General features: G+C 41.7%; 1 protein-coding gene and 1 pseudogene across 1 annotated transcript; both read left to right on the top strand.

Annotated features, from left to right (window-relative positions):
* The first annotated feature begins 1,547 nt into the window (after nt 1–1,547).
* On the top strand, nt 1,548–1,666 carry LOC121441198 (annotated as a pseudogene).
* A 1,688-nt stretch (nt 1,667–3,354) lies between these two features.
* LOC121441190 (eukaryotic translation initiation factor 1A, X-chromosomal) lies at nt 3,355–21,129 on the top strand. The gene is made up of 7 exons (XM_041642324.1): nt 3,355–3,588; nt 7,913–7,996; nt 9,573–9,676; nt 10,395–10,445; nt 13,163–13,244; nt 15,093–15,184; nt 18,563–21,129. The coding sequence occupies exons 1-7, from the start codon at nt 3,573–3,575 to the stop codon at nt 18,566–18,568; spliced, it is 435 nt and encodes a 144-aa protein (XP_041498258.1). The 5' UTR covers nt 3,355–3,572; the 3' UTR covers nt 18,569–21,129.
* Nucleotides 21,130–21,358: the final 229 nt, after the last annotated feature.

Below are 21,358 nucleotides of genomic sequence, written 5' to 3'. Positions count from 1 at the left end.
CATCAAGTACTTGACTTTATTATTATTATTATTATTATTATTATTATTATTATTATTATCATTATCATTATTATTATTATTATGGTTTTCTGAGACAGGATTTCTCTTGGCTGTCCTGGAACTCTCTTTGTAGACCAGGCTGGCCTTGACTCACAGAGACCCACCTCTGCCTCCTAAGTACTAGGATTAAAGGCGTGCGCCACCACCGCCCAACTACTTGACTTTTAAACATGTAGCTGTACAGCTGTACAAGTTATTACTTGTGTAGTAAGCCTAATTGCTAAACTCCTAACATTCTGCATTGATTTCTGTGATGAGAAAACTAAAGTTTACAAACATGATGGAACTATCTAAGATCAGAGAGTATAACTCAGAAAATGACAATAAATCGGGCATGGTGATACAGACTTTTAATCTCAGCACTGAAGAGACAGAGGAAGGTAAGTATGTGAGTTAAAGACTAGCCAGGGCTACATAGTGAGACCCTATCTCAAAAACAAAACCTATGAAGGCAGTTAGCACCTAGGCATAAAGGAACATTTTCCTAGCCACCTATAGGCCATAGAGACCTCAGAAGAAACCAGACTTGCCTCTACTTTGATCTTAGAGTTAGAGCCTTCAAAACTGACTAAAAGTAGTAGCTAGGCCTGGTAGTTCACACTTATAATTCTAGCATGTATGAGGCTGAGGCAGGAGGATTGCTGCAAGTTTGGAGGGAAGCTGGGCTACATAGTTCCAGGTCAGCCTGGGTTACATAGTGAAACCCTGAATACAAAACAACACAACCAAGAGACAGTACATTTCAGATCTTGAAGCAAGCCATTATCCAGTCTCTGTTTTGTTGTTGTGGAAGTCGCAGCAGAGGGGTAGTTGTGTGGCTACCCAGAACAAATAGCTTCACTTCAAAACGGGCTTATTTAGACCTGCACGGTGGCTCAGCAGGTAAAATCACCTACCAGGAAAGCCTGGTAAACTAAGGTCAGTCCTGGAAGCCCGTGTCAGTGAAGCAAAGAGAACCAACTCCACAAAATTGTCCTCTGAGCACCACAATATCCCCATTCCAGTAATAATATGTAGAAATTTAAAAGGAGGCCCTTTTTTGGTTATTTGAGACAGGGCTTCTCAGTGTAACAGTTCTGGCTGTCCTGGAACTCGCTTTGTAGACCAGGCTGTCCTGGAACTCACAGAGATCCACCTGTTTCTGCCTCCTGAGTGCTGCGATTAAAGGTGTGTGCCACCAACACCTGGCTAAAAGTAGGATTATTTTAAATAACCCTTCTGTAAACATTAGCTTCTTAACATCCTCTCTATAGGAAAGGAGACTAAATGACAGAGGAATAAGGTATAATCATCTCACAATACTTCTCTACTGTGGACATTTGGCAGTGTCTGGAGATAGTTTTGGTTGTCATGAGTGGAGGAAGAATTCAAAGATGTTGATATTGGAGATCAGAAATATTGTTAAACATCCTACAGCTCCTGCCCTCAGTGAAGGACTATCCAATTAAAAAACAAGAATAGAATTGAGATTGAGAAACTCATCAACAATCTCCGGCCATATTACCCTAAATGTGTCCTATCTCGTCTGATCTCGGAAGTTAAGCAGAGTTGAGCCTGGTTAGTACTTGGATGGGAGACCGCCTGGGAATACCGGGTGCTGTAGGCTTTGAGAGAGAGAGAGAGAGAGAGAGAGAGAGAGAGAGAGAGACCCATCAACAGATGTACTTCTCAGAGTGTAATTAAAAGTGGCAAGGGTCCTGATTGGATAATCCCAGCACTGAAGAGGCAGAGGCAGATGGATCTCTATGAGTTTGAGACCAGCCTGGTCTACAAAACCAGTTCCATGACAGCCAGGGCAGTTACACAGAGAAACCCTCTATTAAACAAAACAGGGGAAGCCGGATGTGCCAGTCCACACCTTTAATCCCAGCACACAGAGACTGCAGGAGCCTCTGAGTTTAAGGACATTCTGTTCTCCATATACAATGAGACCCGGTCTTAAAAGAATGGAAAATGACATTTGTAGTTTTTTGCAATTTGCACCCTTTTTTTTTTTTTGAGACAGACCTGTGTAGCCCAGGCTTCCTCCATCTCTCTGGTGCTAACATTGCTACCATTCCTGACTGAAAGTCCAAATGATTCTAACATTGGGCTCTGGAATTTATAGAGGTGAGGTTAAATGTGATTAAACAAAACTTACTCTGTGATCTTAGATAGTTCCATCATCTTAGCAATTAGGCCTAGTACACAAGTAACCAGACTCTAACTGTATAGCTGTTTCAAAGTCGAGTACTTGGGCGGCCGGTGGTGGCACATGCCTTTAATCCCAGCACTCAGGAGGCCAGCCTGGTCTACAAAGAGAGTTCCAGGACAGCCAAGAGAAACCCTGTCTCAAAAAACCATAATAATAATAATAAAGTCAAGTGCTTGATGTAAATCCTCATAGGAGAAAGGGCCAGGTTTTTTTGATTCCTTTAGCAAGATTCCTCCATCTGATCATCAAATCACTGAGGAAGAGGTGAATCATGTGGACATCTGGTAAGAAATATTTAGCACAGGCAAGGGCCCCATTGCAGCACCTGTGCTTGCTATGCTCAAGAAGGACCAAGGCCAGTATATGGTGCTTAGTTTTTGTCTAAGTATCCCATTTCAATATAATCGCTTCTTTAAAGACCTTACTCCCAAGTGCAACCATATACATAGCTATTTGGAGTTAGAGCTTTAGCGTGAATTTTGGGAGATTGGTCCCTAATATCGACTTTCTTCCACCTCTTCTTTTTGTCCTGTGTGTGCTGAGCAACCTCCTATGTGCAGACACTCTTAAGTGCTGGCAATAAGCAACAGACCTGGCTACAGTAAGTTAGGGAGGACAGATTTTTTTTTTTCGCCAAGTACCATCCAAATATTCTATTAAAGTTTAGAAAGGGAGGGCAGATGGCCTTCTCCCCTTCGCCTCAGACTTTCCAGCCTGGCTGGGCCGGTGAAAAGGCTCCATAAAAACTCAGCTAACTATGTTAGTGAGTCAGCAGCCTGTCAAGCTGGGACTCAACTTGGCTAGGAATCAGCAGACGGTGGCCAAGGCAGCAGCATCACGCACTACCTCAATTTCCCCCCTCCACTCCCCCCACTGTGACGCGGGGGCCCCTGCCAGCCCCTTCCGGCCTCCAGGGCCTCCCTCGCTCCACCCATCGCGTGCCCTCCTGTGGCAGTGCACCCCTCCCTGGCCGGCATCTCCCGGGGCTCCCACCCGAAGGCGCCCTCTCGGCCACGCCTGCGCCGTAGAGCAGAGGGAGGGCGGGAGGCCGGGCCCACGGGCGGGGGAGGGGGAGGGGGAGGGGGAGGGGGAGGGCGGGGAAAAGCACCGCCTGTAGCCAGGACGCCATTTGCCACTGCCGAACGTGGGCGCAGGCGGCTCTCGGAAGCACCGGTGACCAACCTCTTCCGAGCACGCTTCTCGGCCTCCCGCATCGTCTTCATCCCGCGCGTTTCTCAGTGTCGCCCCCCGGAATCACCGCCGTTGCCGACGCCACCCGGAGCACGGTCCCGCACGCCGCCAGCCCGTCTTTGCCGCCATGCCCAAGAATAAAGGTAACGACGCCGGGACCGCGGCTTTGCTCCCTGCCGGCTTCCCCGGGCCAGCTCGCAGCCTCGAGGTCAGCTCAGGCCGCAATGACCTTCCTGCCATCTTCCCTTGCCTCTCCTCCGGCAGCATTCTCTGCGTCCTACTCGGAGCTCGGCAGAGGCGCAAGGAAGTTACTCCTGGTTCCCAGTTTGGCCACATTGGGGTGGAGCCGACGCCATTTTTGTAGGGCCTCCTGTGTGAGAATGTGGGCTTCTGCCCCTGGTTCGCGCCACACTGACCGCGCCGCCAAGGGGACCCGTGGGAACACCTGCCTCGGGCTTCTTGGCTTTCCGGCACGTGGGGAGTTAAGCCCTGGGAGCGACTCTGAACTTTGAAAAGGGGTAATGCCCTTCTTGCTTTCGTGCCCATCTGGCACCTCCTGCATAGGCTTCTTTATGAACACTTACTTGATACTGTTGAGGCTGCTCCCGAGTAGCCAGTGGTCAGTACGTCCGATGCACTTTTAAAGTTATCTCTTTACTCCATAACTTTACGGGGCATAACTCTACCCCCCCCCCCCCCGCCACCCCAGAGCGCTTCATCCTATTTAGCCAAGTTTTCCACTTTTGCTACAGATCATGGATTTGTTTTAATGGAAAAATAAAAGCCTTTGAAGTTCCTTCTCTTCTGGGAACATGTTCTCAAGTTATCAGTCATGAGGGCACTTTTAATTTGGTATCTCCAAAATGAAGAGGCTCATCTAAGTAGAAGTACAGCATCCCTAAGACCAGCCTCAGTTTTATCTATTTTGTGGTAGTGGGTTTTTTTGTAGAACCGAATCTATCCTTAGCAGGAGTCTGCTGCTGCTCTGCCCTCAGGCTAAACCGGAACTCACTCAGTAGCTGGGACTAGCATTGAACTTGGGAATCTTCTGCTTCAGTTTACCAAATAGCTGGAATTACAGGCTTGTGATGTTCATTGTATAATTGTGCGAGTAAAAATAGAGGAAAAACTTGTGTTTCCCACAGGAGAGGGACCCATTACCCGACCCTTGGGCCAGTTGGTGGTGGCTCACACCTTTAGTCCCCAGCACTCAGGAGACATGCCAGGAGGATCTCTGAGTTCCAGGACAGACTCAGGACTACACAAAGAAACCCCGTCTCTAAAGACCAAAAATAAGATAAAAATGAAGTCGTCTTTGGGCAGAAGAGATATCTTCCTGATTAAGAGAAGCAAAATTGGGTTCCCACACCCGCACGGGGCAGGCAGCTCCTGACTCCTATAACTTCAACTCTGAGGCCAGTAGGATCTCTGAGTTCCAGGACAGTCAGGACTTATACAAAGAAACCCTGTCTCGAAAAACCAAAAATAATAAGATTAAAATGAAGTCTTTGGGCAGAAGAGTTATCTTCCTGGTTAAGAGAACCATAATTAGCATCCCATACCCACCCACATAGGGTAGCTCATGAGCGCTTATAACTTCAGCTCTAGGGGATCCAGTGACCTCTTTTGGCCCACCTGGGCACCCCACCACACACACACACAGGTGCACACGTGCATTTTATTAAAACGAAGTCTTTGATAACTCATCCTTGGGGCCACCTCGCTTGCCCCCCGCCTGCCAGTGTTCTCTTTTCTGCTTGATAGCTGACTCCAGGGAGTCTGCTTAATTACCTAGCAATGTTCTGAGTACTTGGTCACAGTTTTGTGGACAAGTTGATTTGAGATCGTCTTGCTGTGTGGCCCAGGCTGACCTTGAACACACTGTCCATGCCATGCTTCAGGGCTTCAAAAATCAACGTTGCCAGTCTTTTTGTGTAGCAAGAATTTTTACTGATTGTCCTGAGAAAAGTGTAATTATAGGCATAATGTGTTCAAAGTCTTCAAATTGCTGTCTGTAGACTTCCTTATTCTGAGATGGCAACTGGATCACATCAGCAGGTGAGGTCTTATTCTCACTTTAATTCTAGTGACTAGATTTTTGGTTTCCACACTAGTTGTAAGTCCTAAAAGGACGGGAATGGTGTCAGTCATAATGACATTGTCTCGATAGCACTTAGCCTAAAAGATGCTCAATAAATATTTGTTGGACTTAGTCATTTCCCTCTGGTGACTCCACCCATAGGTGAATAGTAAGTTCCCCTTTGGTCCCAAGGAGACTGAACTATTCTAAATCACATCTTAGTATGTTTTAAGAAAGATCCTCCATCCTCCCTGGGCTTCTCTGAAACACCTCTGTTAAAGAAGGAATTTGAGAATTGTTATTAAGCTTAAGAACTAGATAGTCTTTTGGAAAGAAAGTGGAGTTAAAAAGATGGTTTTTCTCTTTATTGCTGTTTTGTTATACACTCAGGCTTGGTCTTGTTTCAGTTTTTATTTTTTTTCTTTTGTTTGTGACAGGGTCTCACTGTGTAACTCTGGCTGTCCTGGAACTTATTCTGTAGACCAGGCTGGCCTCGAACTTACAGAAATCTGCTTGCCTCTGCCTAGCAAGTGCTGGGATTAAAACTGCACGCCACCACTGCCACATTTCTTTATTACTGTATAATATCCCTTTGTATTGTGTCACCATTTGTATGCTTGCCTAGAGAATGGCTCAATAGTAATTCCCAACACCTATATGGCAGCATACAATTGTCTGTAACTCCATTTGTAGGGAATCCAATGCCCTTTCCCAGTACCTGTTTTGGCACTGGACATGTCCGTGATGGACAGACATACATGAACGCCAAACACCCTTAAACATTAAAGCACATTTTAAAGGAGGCTCTCGAGGCGGTTGACCTTGCTTTTAAACCAGACTGTCTCAGGTATGGTACATTTTAAAGGATGAGGTTCAGAATCTTTAACTGTTACTAGTCTTCTACCATCATGAGATAAGTATGCTCCATTCCAGTAGCCATAGCTTCGTGTTTCTGCCTCCTCTCATCTTTTTACCAGCTCTTCTTTTCATAGGAGGGGTCAGGTATGAGAAAGGCGAGGTGTTTTTGTAAAATTTGTCAGGGCTCAGTATGGTGGCTCACACTCATAATACCAGCATTCAGGGGGCTGAGACAGAAGGACTGCCGAAGTTTCAAAGCTAGTCTGAGCTATAGTGTGAAACCCTGTCTCAAAAAAAAAAGAAAGCTGAGGCCCATGTAGTTAAGAGTGTGGTGACAGAAGTCTCCGGAAAGGAGCCCAAATATGAGCACTTTACTAGGACAGAGAGGGTTAGGGTTGGATCTGGGGTCCTGAGCTCATTGACTAAAATCTTGAGTGAGTTATTTAATATCTGACCTTTAGTAAACTTACTGATAAACTGGGAATAAATGTTAATATTCAAGGTGATTGTGACAAGTAAACAGATGGCATTCTTAAATAGTTAAGAATGGTCATTGGTCATCTACCGACTCATAGGGGCTGGTCCCACGCCCAGCAGTAGGTGGCCAGCACAAAAGGAACCCAGCAACATCTTTGGAAGTTCTTTGATCACATGTCCTGTTGGAACTTTTTTTTACCTTAACTGTTCTTTTGCTTATATATTATGGCTTCTGGGTGTGAGTATTATGGGACTCATGTTTGGTTTTGTCATGTATCAATTTGCTTTCATTTATCTTATTGTGTTGTATTATTCCTTAGATGTCTATTCATTTTCTCATGAGAGAAGGGGGTGGATCTGCATGGGAGGGGAAGTGGGGGAAGTGAGGTATTGGAGGGAATCAGAATATATTAAGAAAAACTGGGGGGGGGGGGGGTTCAAGACAGGGTTTCTCTGTGTAGCTTTGGAGCCTATCCTGGAACTAGCTCTAGTAGACCAGGCTGGTCTCGAACTCACAGAGATCCGCCTGCCTCTGCCTCCCGAGTGCTGGGATTAAAGACGTACAGCACTGCCACCCAACTGAAAAACATTTTTAATAAAAGGAAAAAAGATGAGGATGTTACTTAAGATATAAAGTCCCCAGGGAAAACTCTATGAGGGGTGGTGAGGGTAACACGGAAACATAAACCTGAATATGGTAAGTTTAACATGATTGACCAGATTAGGCGGAGTTTTAAATTTAATTGAATTTTAAAGATGGTTTTCTTTCTTTTTTCATAAACTTTTTTAATTTAACTTTATTTTACATGCATTGGTGTGAAGGTATCAGATCCCCTAGGACTGAAATAACAGATAGTCGTGAGCTGCCATGTGGGTACTGGGAATTGAACCTGGGTCCTTTGGAAGAACAGTCAGTGTTGTTAACCACTAAGCTATTTCTCCAGCCCCTAAAGATAGTTTTCTAAGTCTGTTAAACAGTATATGTTTATCACTGGTCCTTTGCAGGATGTTTTGCAGATGATTGATAACCTTTTCTTTTAACAACTCATTAGGAAAAGGAGGTAAAAACAGACGTAGAGGAAAGAATGAGAATGAATCTGAAAAGCGAGAGCTGGTGTTCAAAGAGGATGGGCAAGGTAAGAGCTGGATAGTTGGGTTCTTGTTAGATTTTTCTAGTTTATTTTTCTGTATTGGGGATCAAACATTTTCTGACTAAGAGACTAGACTTCTGGCTTCTTGCCTTTGAGTTTATTTGTACAGACAGTTGGGTGTTGGCTTTTTAAAGGATTTTAGTTAAGAATTTGGCATTTTAGGCTAGGCAGGGTAATGTATACCTTTAATCACAACACTTGGGAGGCAGAGACAGGCAGGTTTCAGGCTAACCAAGGCTATATGGTGATATCCCCACCCCAATCTTTTTTGTTGTTTTTCTAGACAGGGTTTTTCTGTAGCTTTGGAGCCTGTCCTGGAACTAGCTCTTGTAGACCAGACTGGCCTCAAACTCATAGAGATCTGCCTGCCTTTGCCTCCCGAGTGCTGGGATTAAAGGCGTGCACCACCACCGCCCAGCACAATCTTTTTTGTGTGTGTATTTCTTTATTATTATTTAAAGTTATACATAGCTTTGTTTTTTATTTATTTATTATGTATACACATGCCAGAAGAAGGCACCAGATCTCATCACAGATGGTTGTGAGCCACCATGTGGTTGCTGGGAACTGAACTCAGGACCTGCGAAAGAACAGTCTTGGGGCTCGAGAGATGGCTCAGTGGTTAAGAGCATTGCCTGCTCTTCCAAAGGTCCTGAGTTCAATTCCCGGCAACCACATGGTGGCTCACAACCATCTGTAATGAGGTCTAGTGCCCTCTTCTGGTCTGCAGACATACACACAGACAGAATATTGTATACATAATAAATAAATAAATATTTTTAAAAAAAAAGAAAGAAAGAAAGAACAGTCGGTGTTCTTAACCTCTGAGCCACCTCTCCAGCCCTGCCCAATCATAAGATAAAGAAAATAGCCGGGTGATGGTGGTGTACACCCTTAATCCCAGCCCTCAGAAGGCAGAGGCAGGCTGGTCTCTGAGTTGAGTTGGAGGCCAGTCTGGTCTGCAGAGAGTTCCAGGACAGTCAAGGCTACATAGAGAAACCCTGTCTTGAAAAACCAAAATAATAATAATAATAATTTGGTATTTTACCCAAGTAAAAGATAATTCTGGCTTTCTAAGAATAATTATTGTTATACTGATTCAGTAAGGATATCACTAACATTTAAAGTACTTGGACTGAGGATTCCATGAGATTGTTCTAAGGATTCAAAGAAATAAGGCTATGAAACAGGTAAAGATCTGAATGTGAACTGTATGAGGTATAATGTACATACTGGGACATGGCACCTTTGATCTCTAGACGTAGTGCGTGGTCACAAGGGCAGGAGTCAGTCTGTCTCCTTACTGAAAACAAGTAGATAATTAAAACATCTAATAACAGACCCAGGTTGTTATATTACAAAGTCTTGTTTCTGGTTCAACCATTAACTAGCCAAGTGTTTAACTCCCTTGTATTTATTTTATATTTGCCCAATGTATATTTATCCCTAACCAATGCAGTCACATGTTCTTGTCAATTTTCAATGGACATAAAAGGTGCTTTCATCAAAAAAAGCGAGTAATATTTCATTCCTTTTTTTCTCCCCTACTCCATCCACGTAGAATATGCTCAGGTAATCAAAATGTTGGGAAATGGACGATTAGAAGCAATGTGTTTCGATGGTGTGAAGAGACTATGCCATATCAGAGGGAAATTGAGAAAAAAGGTAAGTGTGTGGACAGAACAGTTGTTTTGTTCTAATGTGAAAATGTAGAGGAGAGTAGAGGAAATGCCTTTACAGGTAGGGGTGTGTGTTTGTGTGTTGCGGGGAGCCACCCCAGAGCCCCTTAACATGTTACGCACAACCACACTTCAACCACTGAGCTACATGTCCAGCCTCCTACCTCTACAAATTTTATGGACCTGAGGATATTAGTGTAAGTCCAGTAGAAGACCATAGTGATCATTTTACAGATTACATTGTTTAAAGAATCATTTGCCTCACTTGTGTTGCATTCCTGCCCAAAACATGTGGTCTGAATCTGAATCATTAGGAAATGGTCAACAGATCTAATTTGGGGAACATTCTGGTGTTATGAAAGAGGGAAAGGACGAGGGAACTGTTCCAGTTTTAAGGAGAACTAAAGAATCCTGGCAGGTGGCCCTTTGGGTTCTGGGAAGTCCCGGCTCTGAGTGAGAGTGGGGTTCAGGTTGAGAGTGTATTTTATTTTGTTGATATCAATCCTTCACAAGGATAATAAATGATCATGAAAACTATATACATTTGGGTGGGTAAAAGACAGAAAAGTACAGCATTTTTCTGTTTTCATAGTAGATAGCCAAGTGCTTTTGGAACTCATCTGTTTCTAAGTGAATCATCTCTGAAATTTCTTGATTCTGCTTTATTATTGAAAATAGATTATGCAGTGACTTTTCTTTTGTAGGTTTGGATAAATACCTCAGACATTATATTGGTGGGCCTCCGAGATTACCAGGTAAAAATCACTTTTAAATTTGTTTATATTTTGTTGAACTTGATGAACCATTTCCTAAGAGCCCATTCATTGTATTGTAGCCATTATGCTTGGTGTCCCTGGCAGTGTGGTTCCCAAATGCCAGTGTAAGGAGTCAAGCATTTAGCTTGTATAGTGCAAAATGGTTTCCTTATCTTTACTATTTGAACTTTCCTCTTTTAAAATAAGTCATGTGGGACTGGAGAGATGGCTTGATGGTTAAGAGCACTGACTAATTCTAGGTCCAGGGGATCTGGCACCCGTGGCAAAACACTAATGCACATAAAATAAAAATAATTAGAATAGATGATACTACTATGTGGTCATTTTGTTCCTTTTTTTATTTTTTTTCTCTTCCTGTACAGATCTTTAAAAATCTAGAAACCATTATTGTAGGGTCTTACTGCTGAATGAATCCTGTTACATCCCACAATGGAATATAGCCTGGTATTTTTTTTTTCTAATCACTGACAAAAGCAAAAAGAGGGAAGGGTTTATTTTGGTTCAGTTTGAGGGGACAGTCAATTTATGGTGGTCATAGCAGCAGGGACCTGAGGCAGCTAGTCTGTCGCTTGTTCTTTGTGTGCTGAGATTGGGTTTCTGAGGGTCACCTTGAGTTCCTGACCCTCTTGTACACCCCCCCCCCTTGTTGGTATTACAAGTGTGCACCCTTTTATTAAATTCCTATTGTGGCTTTTATCATACTTAGTTTTTGTGAGTTTTTTACTTTTGTGTTTCAGATTAAAGCATTGACATCTTTGTTTCAAACCGTAGGGTTCTCTGTGGGTGATTTGACCCTTCGGAGGGTCCTAGGCGGTGTGTGGAGACTCTTCTGGTTACCATAACTTGAGTGAGGTTCTTAGTAAGTGGTAGGTAGGTAGAGTACTGGGGATGTGGGACACCCTCTAATGCACCACATCCCACAGCAAAGATGATCTGACTCAGAATTATCATTAGTGCTTTGGTTGAGAAAAGCTGCTCCAAATTCATAAACCATTCATTCTTTTTAGATTTTAACAGTAACCCTAGAAGAAGAAAGGCTTTAATTCCTTGTTTGAAGGGACACTAAAATTTAGAGAGGCTTAATACTGACTATAATCTCCCATGATCCTTTCTCTGTCTTCTGTCACTTTGAGGGTGGTCCAGAGAGATTGTGGCATTACTGTCTTCTAGGGTTGAAGAGATGGCTTGGCCATTAGGAGCACTTACCCTTGCAGAGAATCTGGTTTCCGTTTTCAACACTAACACCATCAATAGTTCCAAGGGATCTGATGGCTCCTGATCTGTGAGCACCAAGCACACATGTGATGGACATACATAATACAGGCAAAATATTCATACTCAAAAATGAATCTGAAAAGGAAATTTAAGAAAAAAAATTTCAAGTTCTTGCTATCCACATCCCTCTTTCTGTACACTTTTTAAAATTTTTAAAGTGCTAGTTTAGATGACAGTGCCCTTAAAATTGAAGCAACCCATTCTTCACCTTTAGAAAGAGTGGAATTCTTCTCAAATAGGGAAATGTAAACATTTTGAGACATAATGTCTTGCTAGTGCAGCACAGACGAAATAAGATTTTTTTTTTAAAAAAAAATTTACGAAGACAAATTGGGTGCCAGTGAGACAACTAGATAAGCCTGATGACCTGAGTTTAGGCCCCCGGAACCCACACCAAGATGGAAGGAAAGGAAAGATTCCACAGAGTTGCCCTCTGATCCATTTATTTTCCAAAAAAAGTCTGATTAATACCAAGTATTAGTTTACTTACTATGAAAAGTTACCTTAAAAAAGCAGTGTAAGGAAGAATTCGTTTGGTTCACGGTTTAAGGGTGTATTCCATCATAGTGGGGAAATGACAGCTGGAGCTGGGACAGTTGGTCTCACTGCATCTGTAGTCAGGAAGCAGAGGAAGGTGAACGAATGCTAGTATTCTTATCTTTCTGTTTTTTATTCAGTCCAGGACCCCATCCCATGGAATGGCACTGCCTACATTTAGGGTGAACCTTCCTACCTTAATAAACTTAATCTAGAAACTCCACTCACAGAAAGACCTAAAGATTTATTTTTGTTGTGATTCTAGATCTTGTCAAATTGACAAGATTAATAATCATTACAGTTGGCCTTAACATATATGAAAAGGCATATTTATTTCCTTATATCAGGGCTGGAAAGATGGCTCAGCAGTTAAGAATGCTTGCTGCTCTTACAATGGACCAGAGTTTGGTTCCCAGCACTCACATCAGGTGGCTCCCATCCACCTGTAACTCCAGTTCCAGGGGATCTGATGCCCCCTTCTAGCTTCCACAGGTACCCACACATACATGCGTGTATATACACATATACATTTTTAAAATTCCTTAGGCTATGATACCAAGTCTCACTCTTTGGCTTGCATCTGTAAATCTGTTTGATCACTCTGTAAATTGTAGTTTCAGGGGGGCATTTGTGCTTCTGATTAAAGGATAATTATAAATAATATAAAAATGTCATTCTGCTGTTATAGATGTGAGCTATATCTTTCTGAATTTTTAATCATTGCTCAGTTGTGTTCCTAAAATTTCTTTTGGAGTTTAACCTAAGGAAGGTGAGGAGGATTTTATAGCAAAACATTAAGATTTGATCTTTTTAATTCAATTTGAAAGTAATGTATGACATAACAAATAATAGTGTGTTAATCAAAAATTACTTGTTTTTTTAAGGATAACAAAGCCGATGTCATTTTAAAATACAACGCAGATGAAGCTAGAAGTCTCAAGGCATATGGCGAGCTTCCAGAGCATGGTAATGAATGGCTGAGTCTTTATTAACTTGTCACATGCTAGTGTTTAGGCAATGAAATTTTGTTCCTCCTATTTGTTTTTGTGTTTGCATGAGTAGAGTTAAATATACCTGCTTATACTTCATACTAGATACCATAGAAAGGTTATTAAAATTCTGTTCTTGATAAGAGTGTTTAATGAGAAATTACATTGTCAGCCAAAGGAATTATTTCTTATGGTATTTTAAAATCTCTTCAAGAAAAGTTGGCAGTGCAGTTCGGTAGAGGCCACCCTCGCATGTACAAGACCTAGATCGAATGACAAGCACTACTGAAAAAGATCTCTTCAAGAGTCTGTCCTTTATATGTGTAAATACAAAGTCAGTGATTAAGTAGTATGGATTGTTTCCCCCTCAAAATACAAGCCTTCTGTAACCTTATCAGAGGGAAAAGAGATATTTGGTGGTGGAGTAGCATGTCTTATTTCTTTTCATTCCTTAGGGAAAAGTATGATTTGCCCAAATGTTTCTTCCTAATTAATGATTGGTGGGTGTAGGGGATGTGTTACATCTCTGGAGCTCCAAAGATATCCTGGCTTATCAGGAAGCCAGGCTATACTTACAGCCGCAATAGGACAACTCAGCCCTGGAGGGAAAGTATCCTTACTTTATTGGGAAGCAGGCTACCTGAAGCTGGGTTGTGTTGGGGGATAGTCTCTCTGCAGGACATAGCAATCCTGCTCTTCTGGAGAGCTGCTACAGCTGAGCCTCTGTTAAAGGAATGTCCTAGCCGAGCTATCAGCTTGTCCCAAGACGTTACTTCTTTTGCTGACACCGCTAAAAGGCAGCCCCTGCAGAAATGCACCACTCTTCTCCCGCTCTTCGAAAAGTTCTTTCTTTCTCTGCTCAGCCTTGCTCAGCCCCCATCCCCCACCTTAGGGAGCATCCCAGCAAGGTTTCTCAGCTCAATCCCCTAAGAAGTGTCCCAGCCAGGTTCTTCTATTCTGTGCCTGCAAGTGAAGATCTTTAACCAAGACTTTTGAGAAAGAGATTTATTTGGGAAGGAGTTCAAGAGAGTGGCTGTTTCTGCAGCAGGTAGAAAGAACAAGTAGAAAGGTTTACATAGGGCTTCTTAGGGGTGGAGTTTTCCAGGGAGAAGAGGAACTGATTAGTTCTCCCTTTTCAGGGATTGGTTAGTTAGTTAGGGGCAGAGATGGTTCTGATCTCGAGGCCATACTATTTCTTTCACTGGTCTTTTTTAGCCTTGTGACTCTCATCTTAGGACCAGGGCGTATTTCTTTCACTGACTCTGATTCTAGGGACAAAGTGTGTTTCTTTGACACTGGTTTCAGAGTCGGGGCATGTTTGTTTAGTCCTGGGTTTAGGGATAAAGATGTTTCTTTTACTGGCTCTGAGTTCAGGGTGCTGAGGGACTGGTTGGTTTCCTGCTCCAGTTGTCCCTTTTACCCTATAGTGGAAATAAGTTCTTTTCTTATTAGTGTTTGATTGATTGATTGATTGATTGATTGATTGATTGATTGATTGATTGATTGATTCTGTATGGTTCATTTTTTCTGGACACTTGAAACAATCACTAATCCCAAGTCCAGCAAATGACTCCTCCAACTTTTCTCCCTCCTAGAATAACTTACTTTTTCTTTCTTTCTTTTTTTGAGATAGGAAATAAAGTTGTTAGTATATGCACAAATTTCTGAAGCATACCTAGAGGGTATAATTGCTTCAGAGAATTAGAACTTGACTTGCTAAATAGCCCTTGTGTACAAAAGAAATTCTGTATAGCCAAATTAGTAGAAAGTTGGAAGTCAACATTTTGATTATATTATCAGTATTTTTCTTGTGTGTTTTTGTTAGCTAAAATCAATGAAACTGATACATTTGGTCCTGGAGATGATGATGAAATTCAGTTTGATGACATTGGGGATGATGATGAAGACATCGATGATGTAAGTAGATACAGCCTGCTTTTTCTGGTTTCTGTTCATGAGTTACATACATAGATACTGTCCCTTTCCCTTAGATTCCTATAATACTGGGAATATAGAACATTTGAGTGAGAGAGTCTATTTAGGGGTGAGAGGAACATGAAAGTAAAGGCACTGTTCAGAAATAGGAAGATCAAGGTGAAGAGATAAAAGGATAGTGGGTGAATATTGAATAGAGGCAAAATGTACATGTATAAAATGTCACAGTGAGAGCCACTATTTATCCCTGGTGATATATAAAAATAAAAAGTATATTTTGAGACTTAGCTGTGTGTTAAAATCACAAGAAGTATTTAGAGGTCAAACTGTTAGCAAGTGTGGTAAGATATACCTGTAATCCTGATAATTGGGAGGCTGAAGCCAGGTGACTGCTGCAAGTTTGAGGTCAGCCTTGATTGTAATACCAGCAAATACCAGGCCAGCCGGATCTACATAGCAATACTTTGCACACACACATACAATTTTTATTTTATGTACATTGGTGTTTTGCTTGCTTGTATGTCTGTGTGACAACATCAGGTCCCCTGGAACTGGAGTTACAGTCAGCTGTGAGTTGCCATGTGGAATTGAACCCTGGTCCTCTGGAAGAGCAGTCAGTGTTCTTAACCACTGAGCCATTTCTCCAGCCCCACTCAATACATCTTTAAAAACACATAATAGCCGGGCGGTGGTGGCGCACGCCTTTAATCCCAGCACTCGGCGGTGGTGGCGCACGCCTTTAATCCCAGCACTCGGGAGGCAGAGGCAGGCGGATCTCTGTGAGTTCGAGACCAGCCTGGTCTACAAGAGCTAGTTCCAGGACAGGCTCCAAAGCTACAGAGAAACCCTGTCTCGAAAAACCAAAAAAAAAAAAAAAAAACATAATAACTCATAACCATCTCTGACTCCAGTTCAGGGGACTTACATGCCTTCTTCTTGCCTCTGAGGCCATTAGGCACACGTGTGATATGCACAAAAAGGAAATAACATTTTAACAATAGAAAGTGATTTTTTTTAACTTTTTCTTTTCCAACACAGGGTTTTTCTGTTTAACAGCCCCAGCTGTCCTGGAACTCACAGAGATCCACCTGCCTCTGCCTCCGAAGGAGTGCTGGGATTAAAGGCGTGCGACACCACCACCACTCTTGAGCATTTTTAATGTAGTTTTCTTGAGCCTAGCCAAAAGCATTTCTCTAATTACCCCCAACACACACACTTTTATGATGTAGCATATAATTACTGTGTGATTCTCTAGTAATTCAGAAAGAGAGGAGGAAAGGGAAAAATAGGAAGCCACAGGTGATGCCGAATTTATGTTTCCCTTTTTAATTTTTTTTTCTTAAGTGTAGTTTTGGTGGGTTGGGTGCCCATGGAGACCAAAAGAGGGCATCAGGAGCTGGGATTAAAGACAGTTGTGATGCACCCAATGTAGGTGCCAGTAACAAGACTGCAATAGCAGTAGATACCCAATGAGCCATCTCCGCCCCAGAATTTCCATTGTTATGAACATTATTCTGAAACATTTATTTTGTATGTATGAATGAATGATGGACATGTACACTCATGCTAGGGGATGCATGTAGAGGTAAGTTCATGTGGGTTCCAGAGAACCTCAGGCCATTTTTGGGGGGTGATGGTGGTTTTTTGTTTTGTTTTGTTTTTGATTTTCGAGACAGGGTTTCTCCAAAGCTTTTGGTTCCTGTCCTGGAACTAGCTCTTGTAGACCAGGCTGGCCTCGAACTCAGAGAGATCCGACTGTCTCTGCCTCCCGAGTGCTGGGATTAAAGGCATGCGCCACCACCGCCCGGCATGGTAGTGGTTGTTGTTTGTTTGTTTGTTTTAAATAAGAGTTTGTTGTATCACCTGAGAACTCTGCTCTTTCTCTTGGGGGACATTTCTCTGGCTGTTTTCTAAGTGTTGATAAGTGTTCTATCTGTACTCCTGTAATCAACTTGAAAGAAAAGGTTTGAAGACATACCTACCTAGTTCTCAAAAGAGATCATGTTCCTTCATGTCTGTTGCTACTCCAAAAGTATAAAATCTCAAATCTGGGCTAGAGAAATGGCTCATTGGTAAAGGATGCTTGTTGCTCATGCAGAGGACCCTGCTTTGGTTCCCAGCACACACATGAGGAGGCAGCTCACAACTGCCTGCAACTCCTGCTCCAGGGAACTTGACGACTTCTGGCCTCCACTGGCACCCACATACATAAGTGCACACACAGGTACACCCATACACACAAATAAAGAAAACTTAGTCTTTTTTATTTAAAGAAGTAAAAATGTAAAATAAATTATCAAATACGCAATGCAGAGGGAAGGAGACAGCAAACCTCATTAAGAATATTCTCGTTCTCTGTTAGTTCAAGGCCAGTCTGGTCTACAAAGTGAGTTCCAGTATAGCCAGGGCTATACAAAGAAACCCTGTCTCTAAAAAAAGAAAAATGAATGTTCTCGGGGGCCAGACATGGTGACACAGTACTCAGGAGGCAGAGGTGGGCGAATCTCTTTGAGTTCAAGGTCAGCCAGCCATATAGAGTGAGGTTCCTTCCCCCCCCCCCCAAAAAAAAAAAAAACTAAAAGGAAGGAAGGACAATAAAGAATAGTCCCGTAGACTAGAGAGATGGCTGGGTGGGTGGTTAAGAGCACTTACTACTGTTACAGAGGTCCTCAGTTTGATTCTCACACTGCCTATAACTCCAGCTCTAGGGAATCCAGTACCATCTTCTGGCCTTGGTAGGTACCTGCACACACAAATATACTGACCTCGAACTCTATACTACCTAACTACCTACCTGCCTACCTGCCTCAGCCTCCCAAGCGCTGGGATTAAAACTGTACCACCTCACCTGACTAATATACATATTCTTTAGAAAAATAGCATGTATCACGTAAAATATTATGAAAATCAGAATTTCTCAAAGTGAGCTGCAATACAGAAAAGCTTATTTGGGGAATTTTCTCTTGACTGGGTGGATTTCCTATATGGCCTGTGAGAACATTTCCCTTGTACACAGAGTATTAGAATTTAAGAGTACTTTTCTCCTGGATTGGCTCAGGGTAAAGTGCTTGCCAGGCCCTCAAGAATCTGCTATAGAGTCCACATACTGCTGGCTATAGTACCTTCTCTAAACCTAGGGTTTTTATGGCAAGATTGGAGGAGGAGGCAGAGGAATTTTTGGAAGCTCTTAGGCCAGCTAGCCTGACATACAGAACAGTGAACAATGCTAAAAGTGAGGGCCAACACCTGAGGTCCTCGTACTCCAAGCCACCTAACACACACAGCACCCAAAGTAGTACATGTAAAGGATCCTTTTAGAATTGCTTTTTCCCTTTGACTTAATGTCCTTTTCTCTTTCAGATCTAAAATGAACTCAACATTTTACATTCCAGTCCTTCTGAAGATTGCCCTGCAAGTTTGGAATCTGGTCATAGACTTCAAGGAAAAGTTTTCCCTGATTGATTGTAATTTGTTGAGACAGACTCAATTCAATACTAAGGTCGCTTTTTTCAAAGCTGAAAATATCTTAAGTGATATGTTAAGCCCACTTTGATCATTTGATGTAATTGAACTCAAAAAAGATCATGTAAGAAAAAATATACATTACTGCCTTTCCTACTTTGACCCCTTCCAGTAAGTAAATGGATGTTTTGAATAAACAATTTGCCTTGTATGCATAAATTATGATTAAGCCCTCCCTTTTGCATAGCTGTTGACTGTACAAAGTACAGTCTTTGTGTATATTCCAGTTGCCCAGAAATTTTGATACAAATGGAGGCAGAAATCTGTTTTATGTTTTATTGTGTTATATTTTGAGACAGAATCCAACTTTGTATCTGAGGCTAGCTTGGGATTCACTATAGTCCTAGTGAACCCATACTCACTATGATCCTCCTTTCTCAGCCTCCTGGGTGCTGAGATTAAATGTATTTACCACACCAGGCAGAAATCTATTTAAAGGCAAAAGTGATAGGTTTGCTTTTCATATTTAAAAGTATGTATGTGGCTATTTTTATACTAGTTTTGATAACATGTACGTTCTTAGGATTTATTTTGCAGTCATCAACTTACTGGGGGAGGAAAGGCATTTCCAAAATGTTTTTAGAAACTGGTTTTTAATATTTTAAATTAAGGTCGGTAGTTGCAGAAATTGAACACTAGGTGGTGCTCAGTTGTCTTAACATTGGTAATAACTTTTAATTAATTAAGATGGTTTCTTTTCTCAACTAGTGTGATTAGGAAATTCCCAAACGAGGAAAAGATTGTTTTACTCATGTGCATAGAATATTTTTACCAAAATATCGTGTGGGAATGTTCCTTTTTCAGGAGTCTTACTCGCCCAAGCTACATTTCTGAGGGCTTTATAAATACATAAAATAGGCAAGTGAAATTTTCAGCTCATAAGAATATGAATATTGTGGAACAAAGTAAAAATTAATGTTTTTTTCAGGTTTCCCTAAATTGAGGGGAAAATGAGGGAAGCAAACTTAAACCTGATATAATGGCATGACCTATAACCCTGCACTTGTGAGGTCTAGGCAGGAAAATCAGTTCAAAAATAAACGTAGTGAAAAGATGTTTTCTTATTTCTGAATCAAAGAGCTGTAGCTGAGAAAATAGCATGCTGCAGAGGATATTATACTTTGACTTTACATTAGGGAGAAGTTTATTATGTAGACAGTCCAGGGGGTTCCCATTTTCTTTCTACTGGGAATTTAGGTTTGCTCTTATTTAGGAGTTATTATTGCAGTTAGATGGGCTAGTCAGAACTCACTGTACGCACTGAAAGCTTGCAAGTTTATAAACTAAGATCCATCGTGCAGTTTGTGGACCTTGTATTCTAGTAGCATCCAGAAAATTTCATTAATGAAAAGTAATACACAAAGGAATGCATATTACATGGTTTCAAAAACCAAGATCTTTTCTGTGATCCCTTTCTTTTTTGGGTTTTTTTTTTTTTTTTTTTTCGAGACAGGGTTTCTGTGTGGTTTTGGAGCCTGTCCAGGAACTAGCTCTTGTAGACCAGGCTGGTCTCAAACTCACAGAGATCCGCCTGCCTCTGCCTCCCAAGTGCTGGGATTAAAGGTGTGCGCCACCACCGCCCGGCTTGTGATCCCTTTCTTAACTATGACTTCATCTCAGGTTTTCTTACTCAGTTTCAAAATTTATGGAACAGTAGGAAAGATGAAGTGATGTGGTCTGTATTTCTTAATCTGAGGAGTTTCTTAGTGCATATCTATCTAGGCAGAGTATATCTGAGAACAAGGGCTGAAACTAACCTTGAGATACTTGCTAATCATCGTCTTCATCAGTAATTAGACCTCTGGACCTTAAAAGTGTTTCACCAGCTGGATGTAGCATACACCTGTGATCCCAGCACAGGAGAATTTGTTAATATTGGCCAGGGCTACATAAGACTCTGTCTCAAAACCAACAATGAAAACCATTTTTACTAAATTTGCAGAGTATATAGTTAAGCATTTTATGGGCAGTGTTTTAAGTCTACATAGGTGATACAGCTCAAATCAAAAGTTGATTTTCTTCCTGTAACAAACAGGATTTGAAATGTTTTTAGAAATTACATATGACCCCGTTTCCTGTACCTTCTGGTGGTTTTAATCTATTTTCTTGCCTAAATAGTAGCAACATTAACTAATGAGTGTTCTTGTGTCCCGGATGATCTGGAGTCATACTGGTTTAAAGTAGTTGAATACAGTTGTCACTAATATGCAAATGCTACCTGGAAGAGTTCTTTGATGTGTATTTGGTATGGAAATTAATACGTTTAACTAATTCAACTTTATTTCAAATAAGGAAAAGGAAATGGTCTTCAAGGAAATTTTGTTTTTTATTTTTGCTTTGACTTCTATAGTACAACTCCATTATAAGCAGTGCCCATAAAGAAAAATAAAATGTTTAAAATCTAAGAATAATGCTATTTTGTTTTGTGTAGGGGAGGGTTTTTTGTTGTTGTTGTTGTTGGTGGTGGTGGTGGTGGTTTTTTTGGTTTTTTGGTTTTAGTTTTTCAAAACAGGGTTTCTCTGTAGCTTTGGAGCCTGTCCTGGAACTCACTCTGTAAACCAGGCTGGCCTCAAACTCACAGAGATCACCTACCTCTGCCTCCTGAGTGCTGGGATGAAAGGCATGCGCTGACAC

The sequence above is a fragment of the Microtus oregoni genome, unplaced genomic scaffold, assembly GCF_018167655.1.
Source record: "Microtus oregoni isolate MIOR12 unplaced genomic scaffold, Mior012 000074F_000, whole genome shotgun sequence".
Taxonomy (NCBI): domain Eukaryota; kingdom Metazoa; phylum Chordata; class Mammalia; order Rodentia; family Cricetidae; genus Microtus; species Microtus oregoni.
This window is presented reverse-complemented; position numbering and strand designations above follow the sequence as displayed.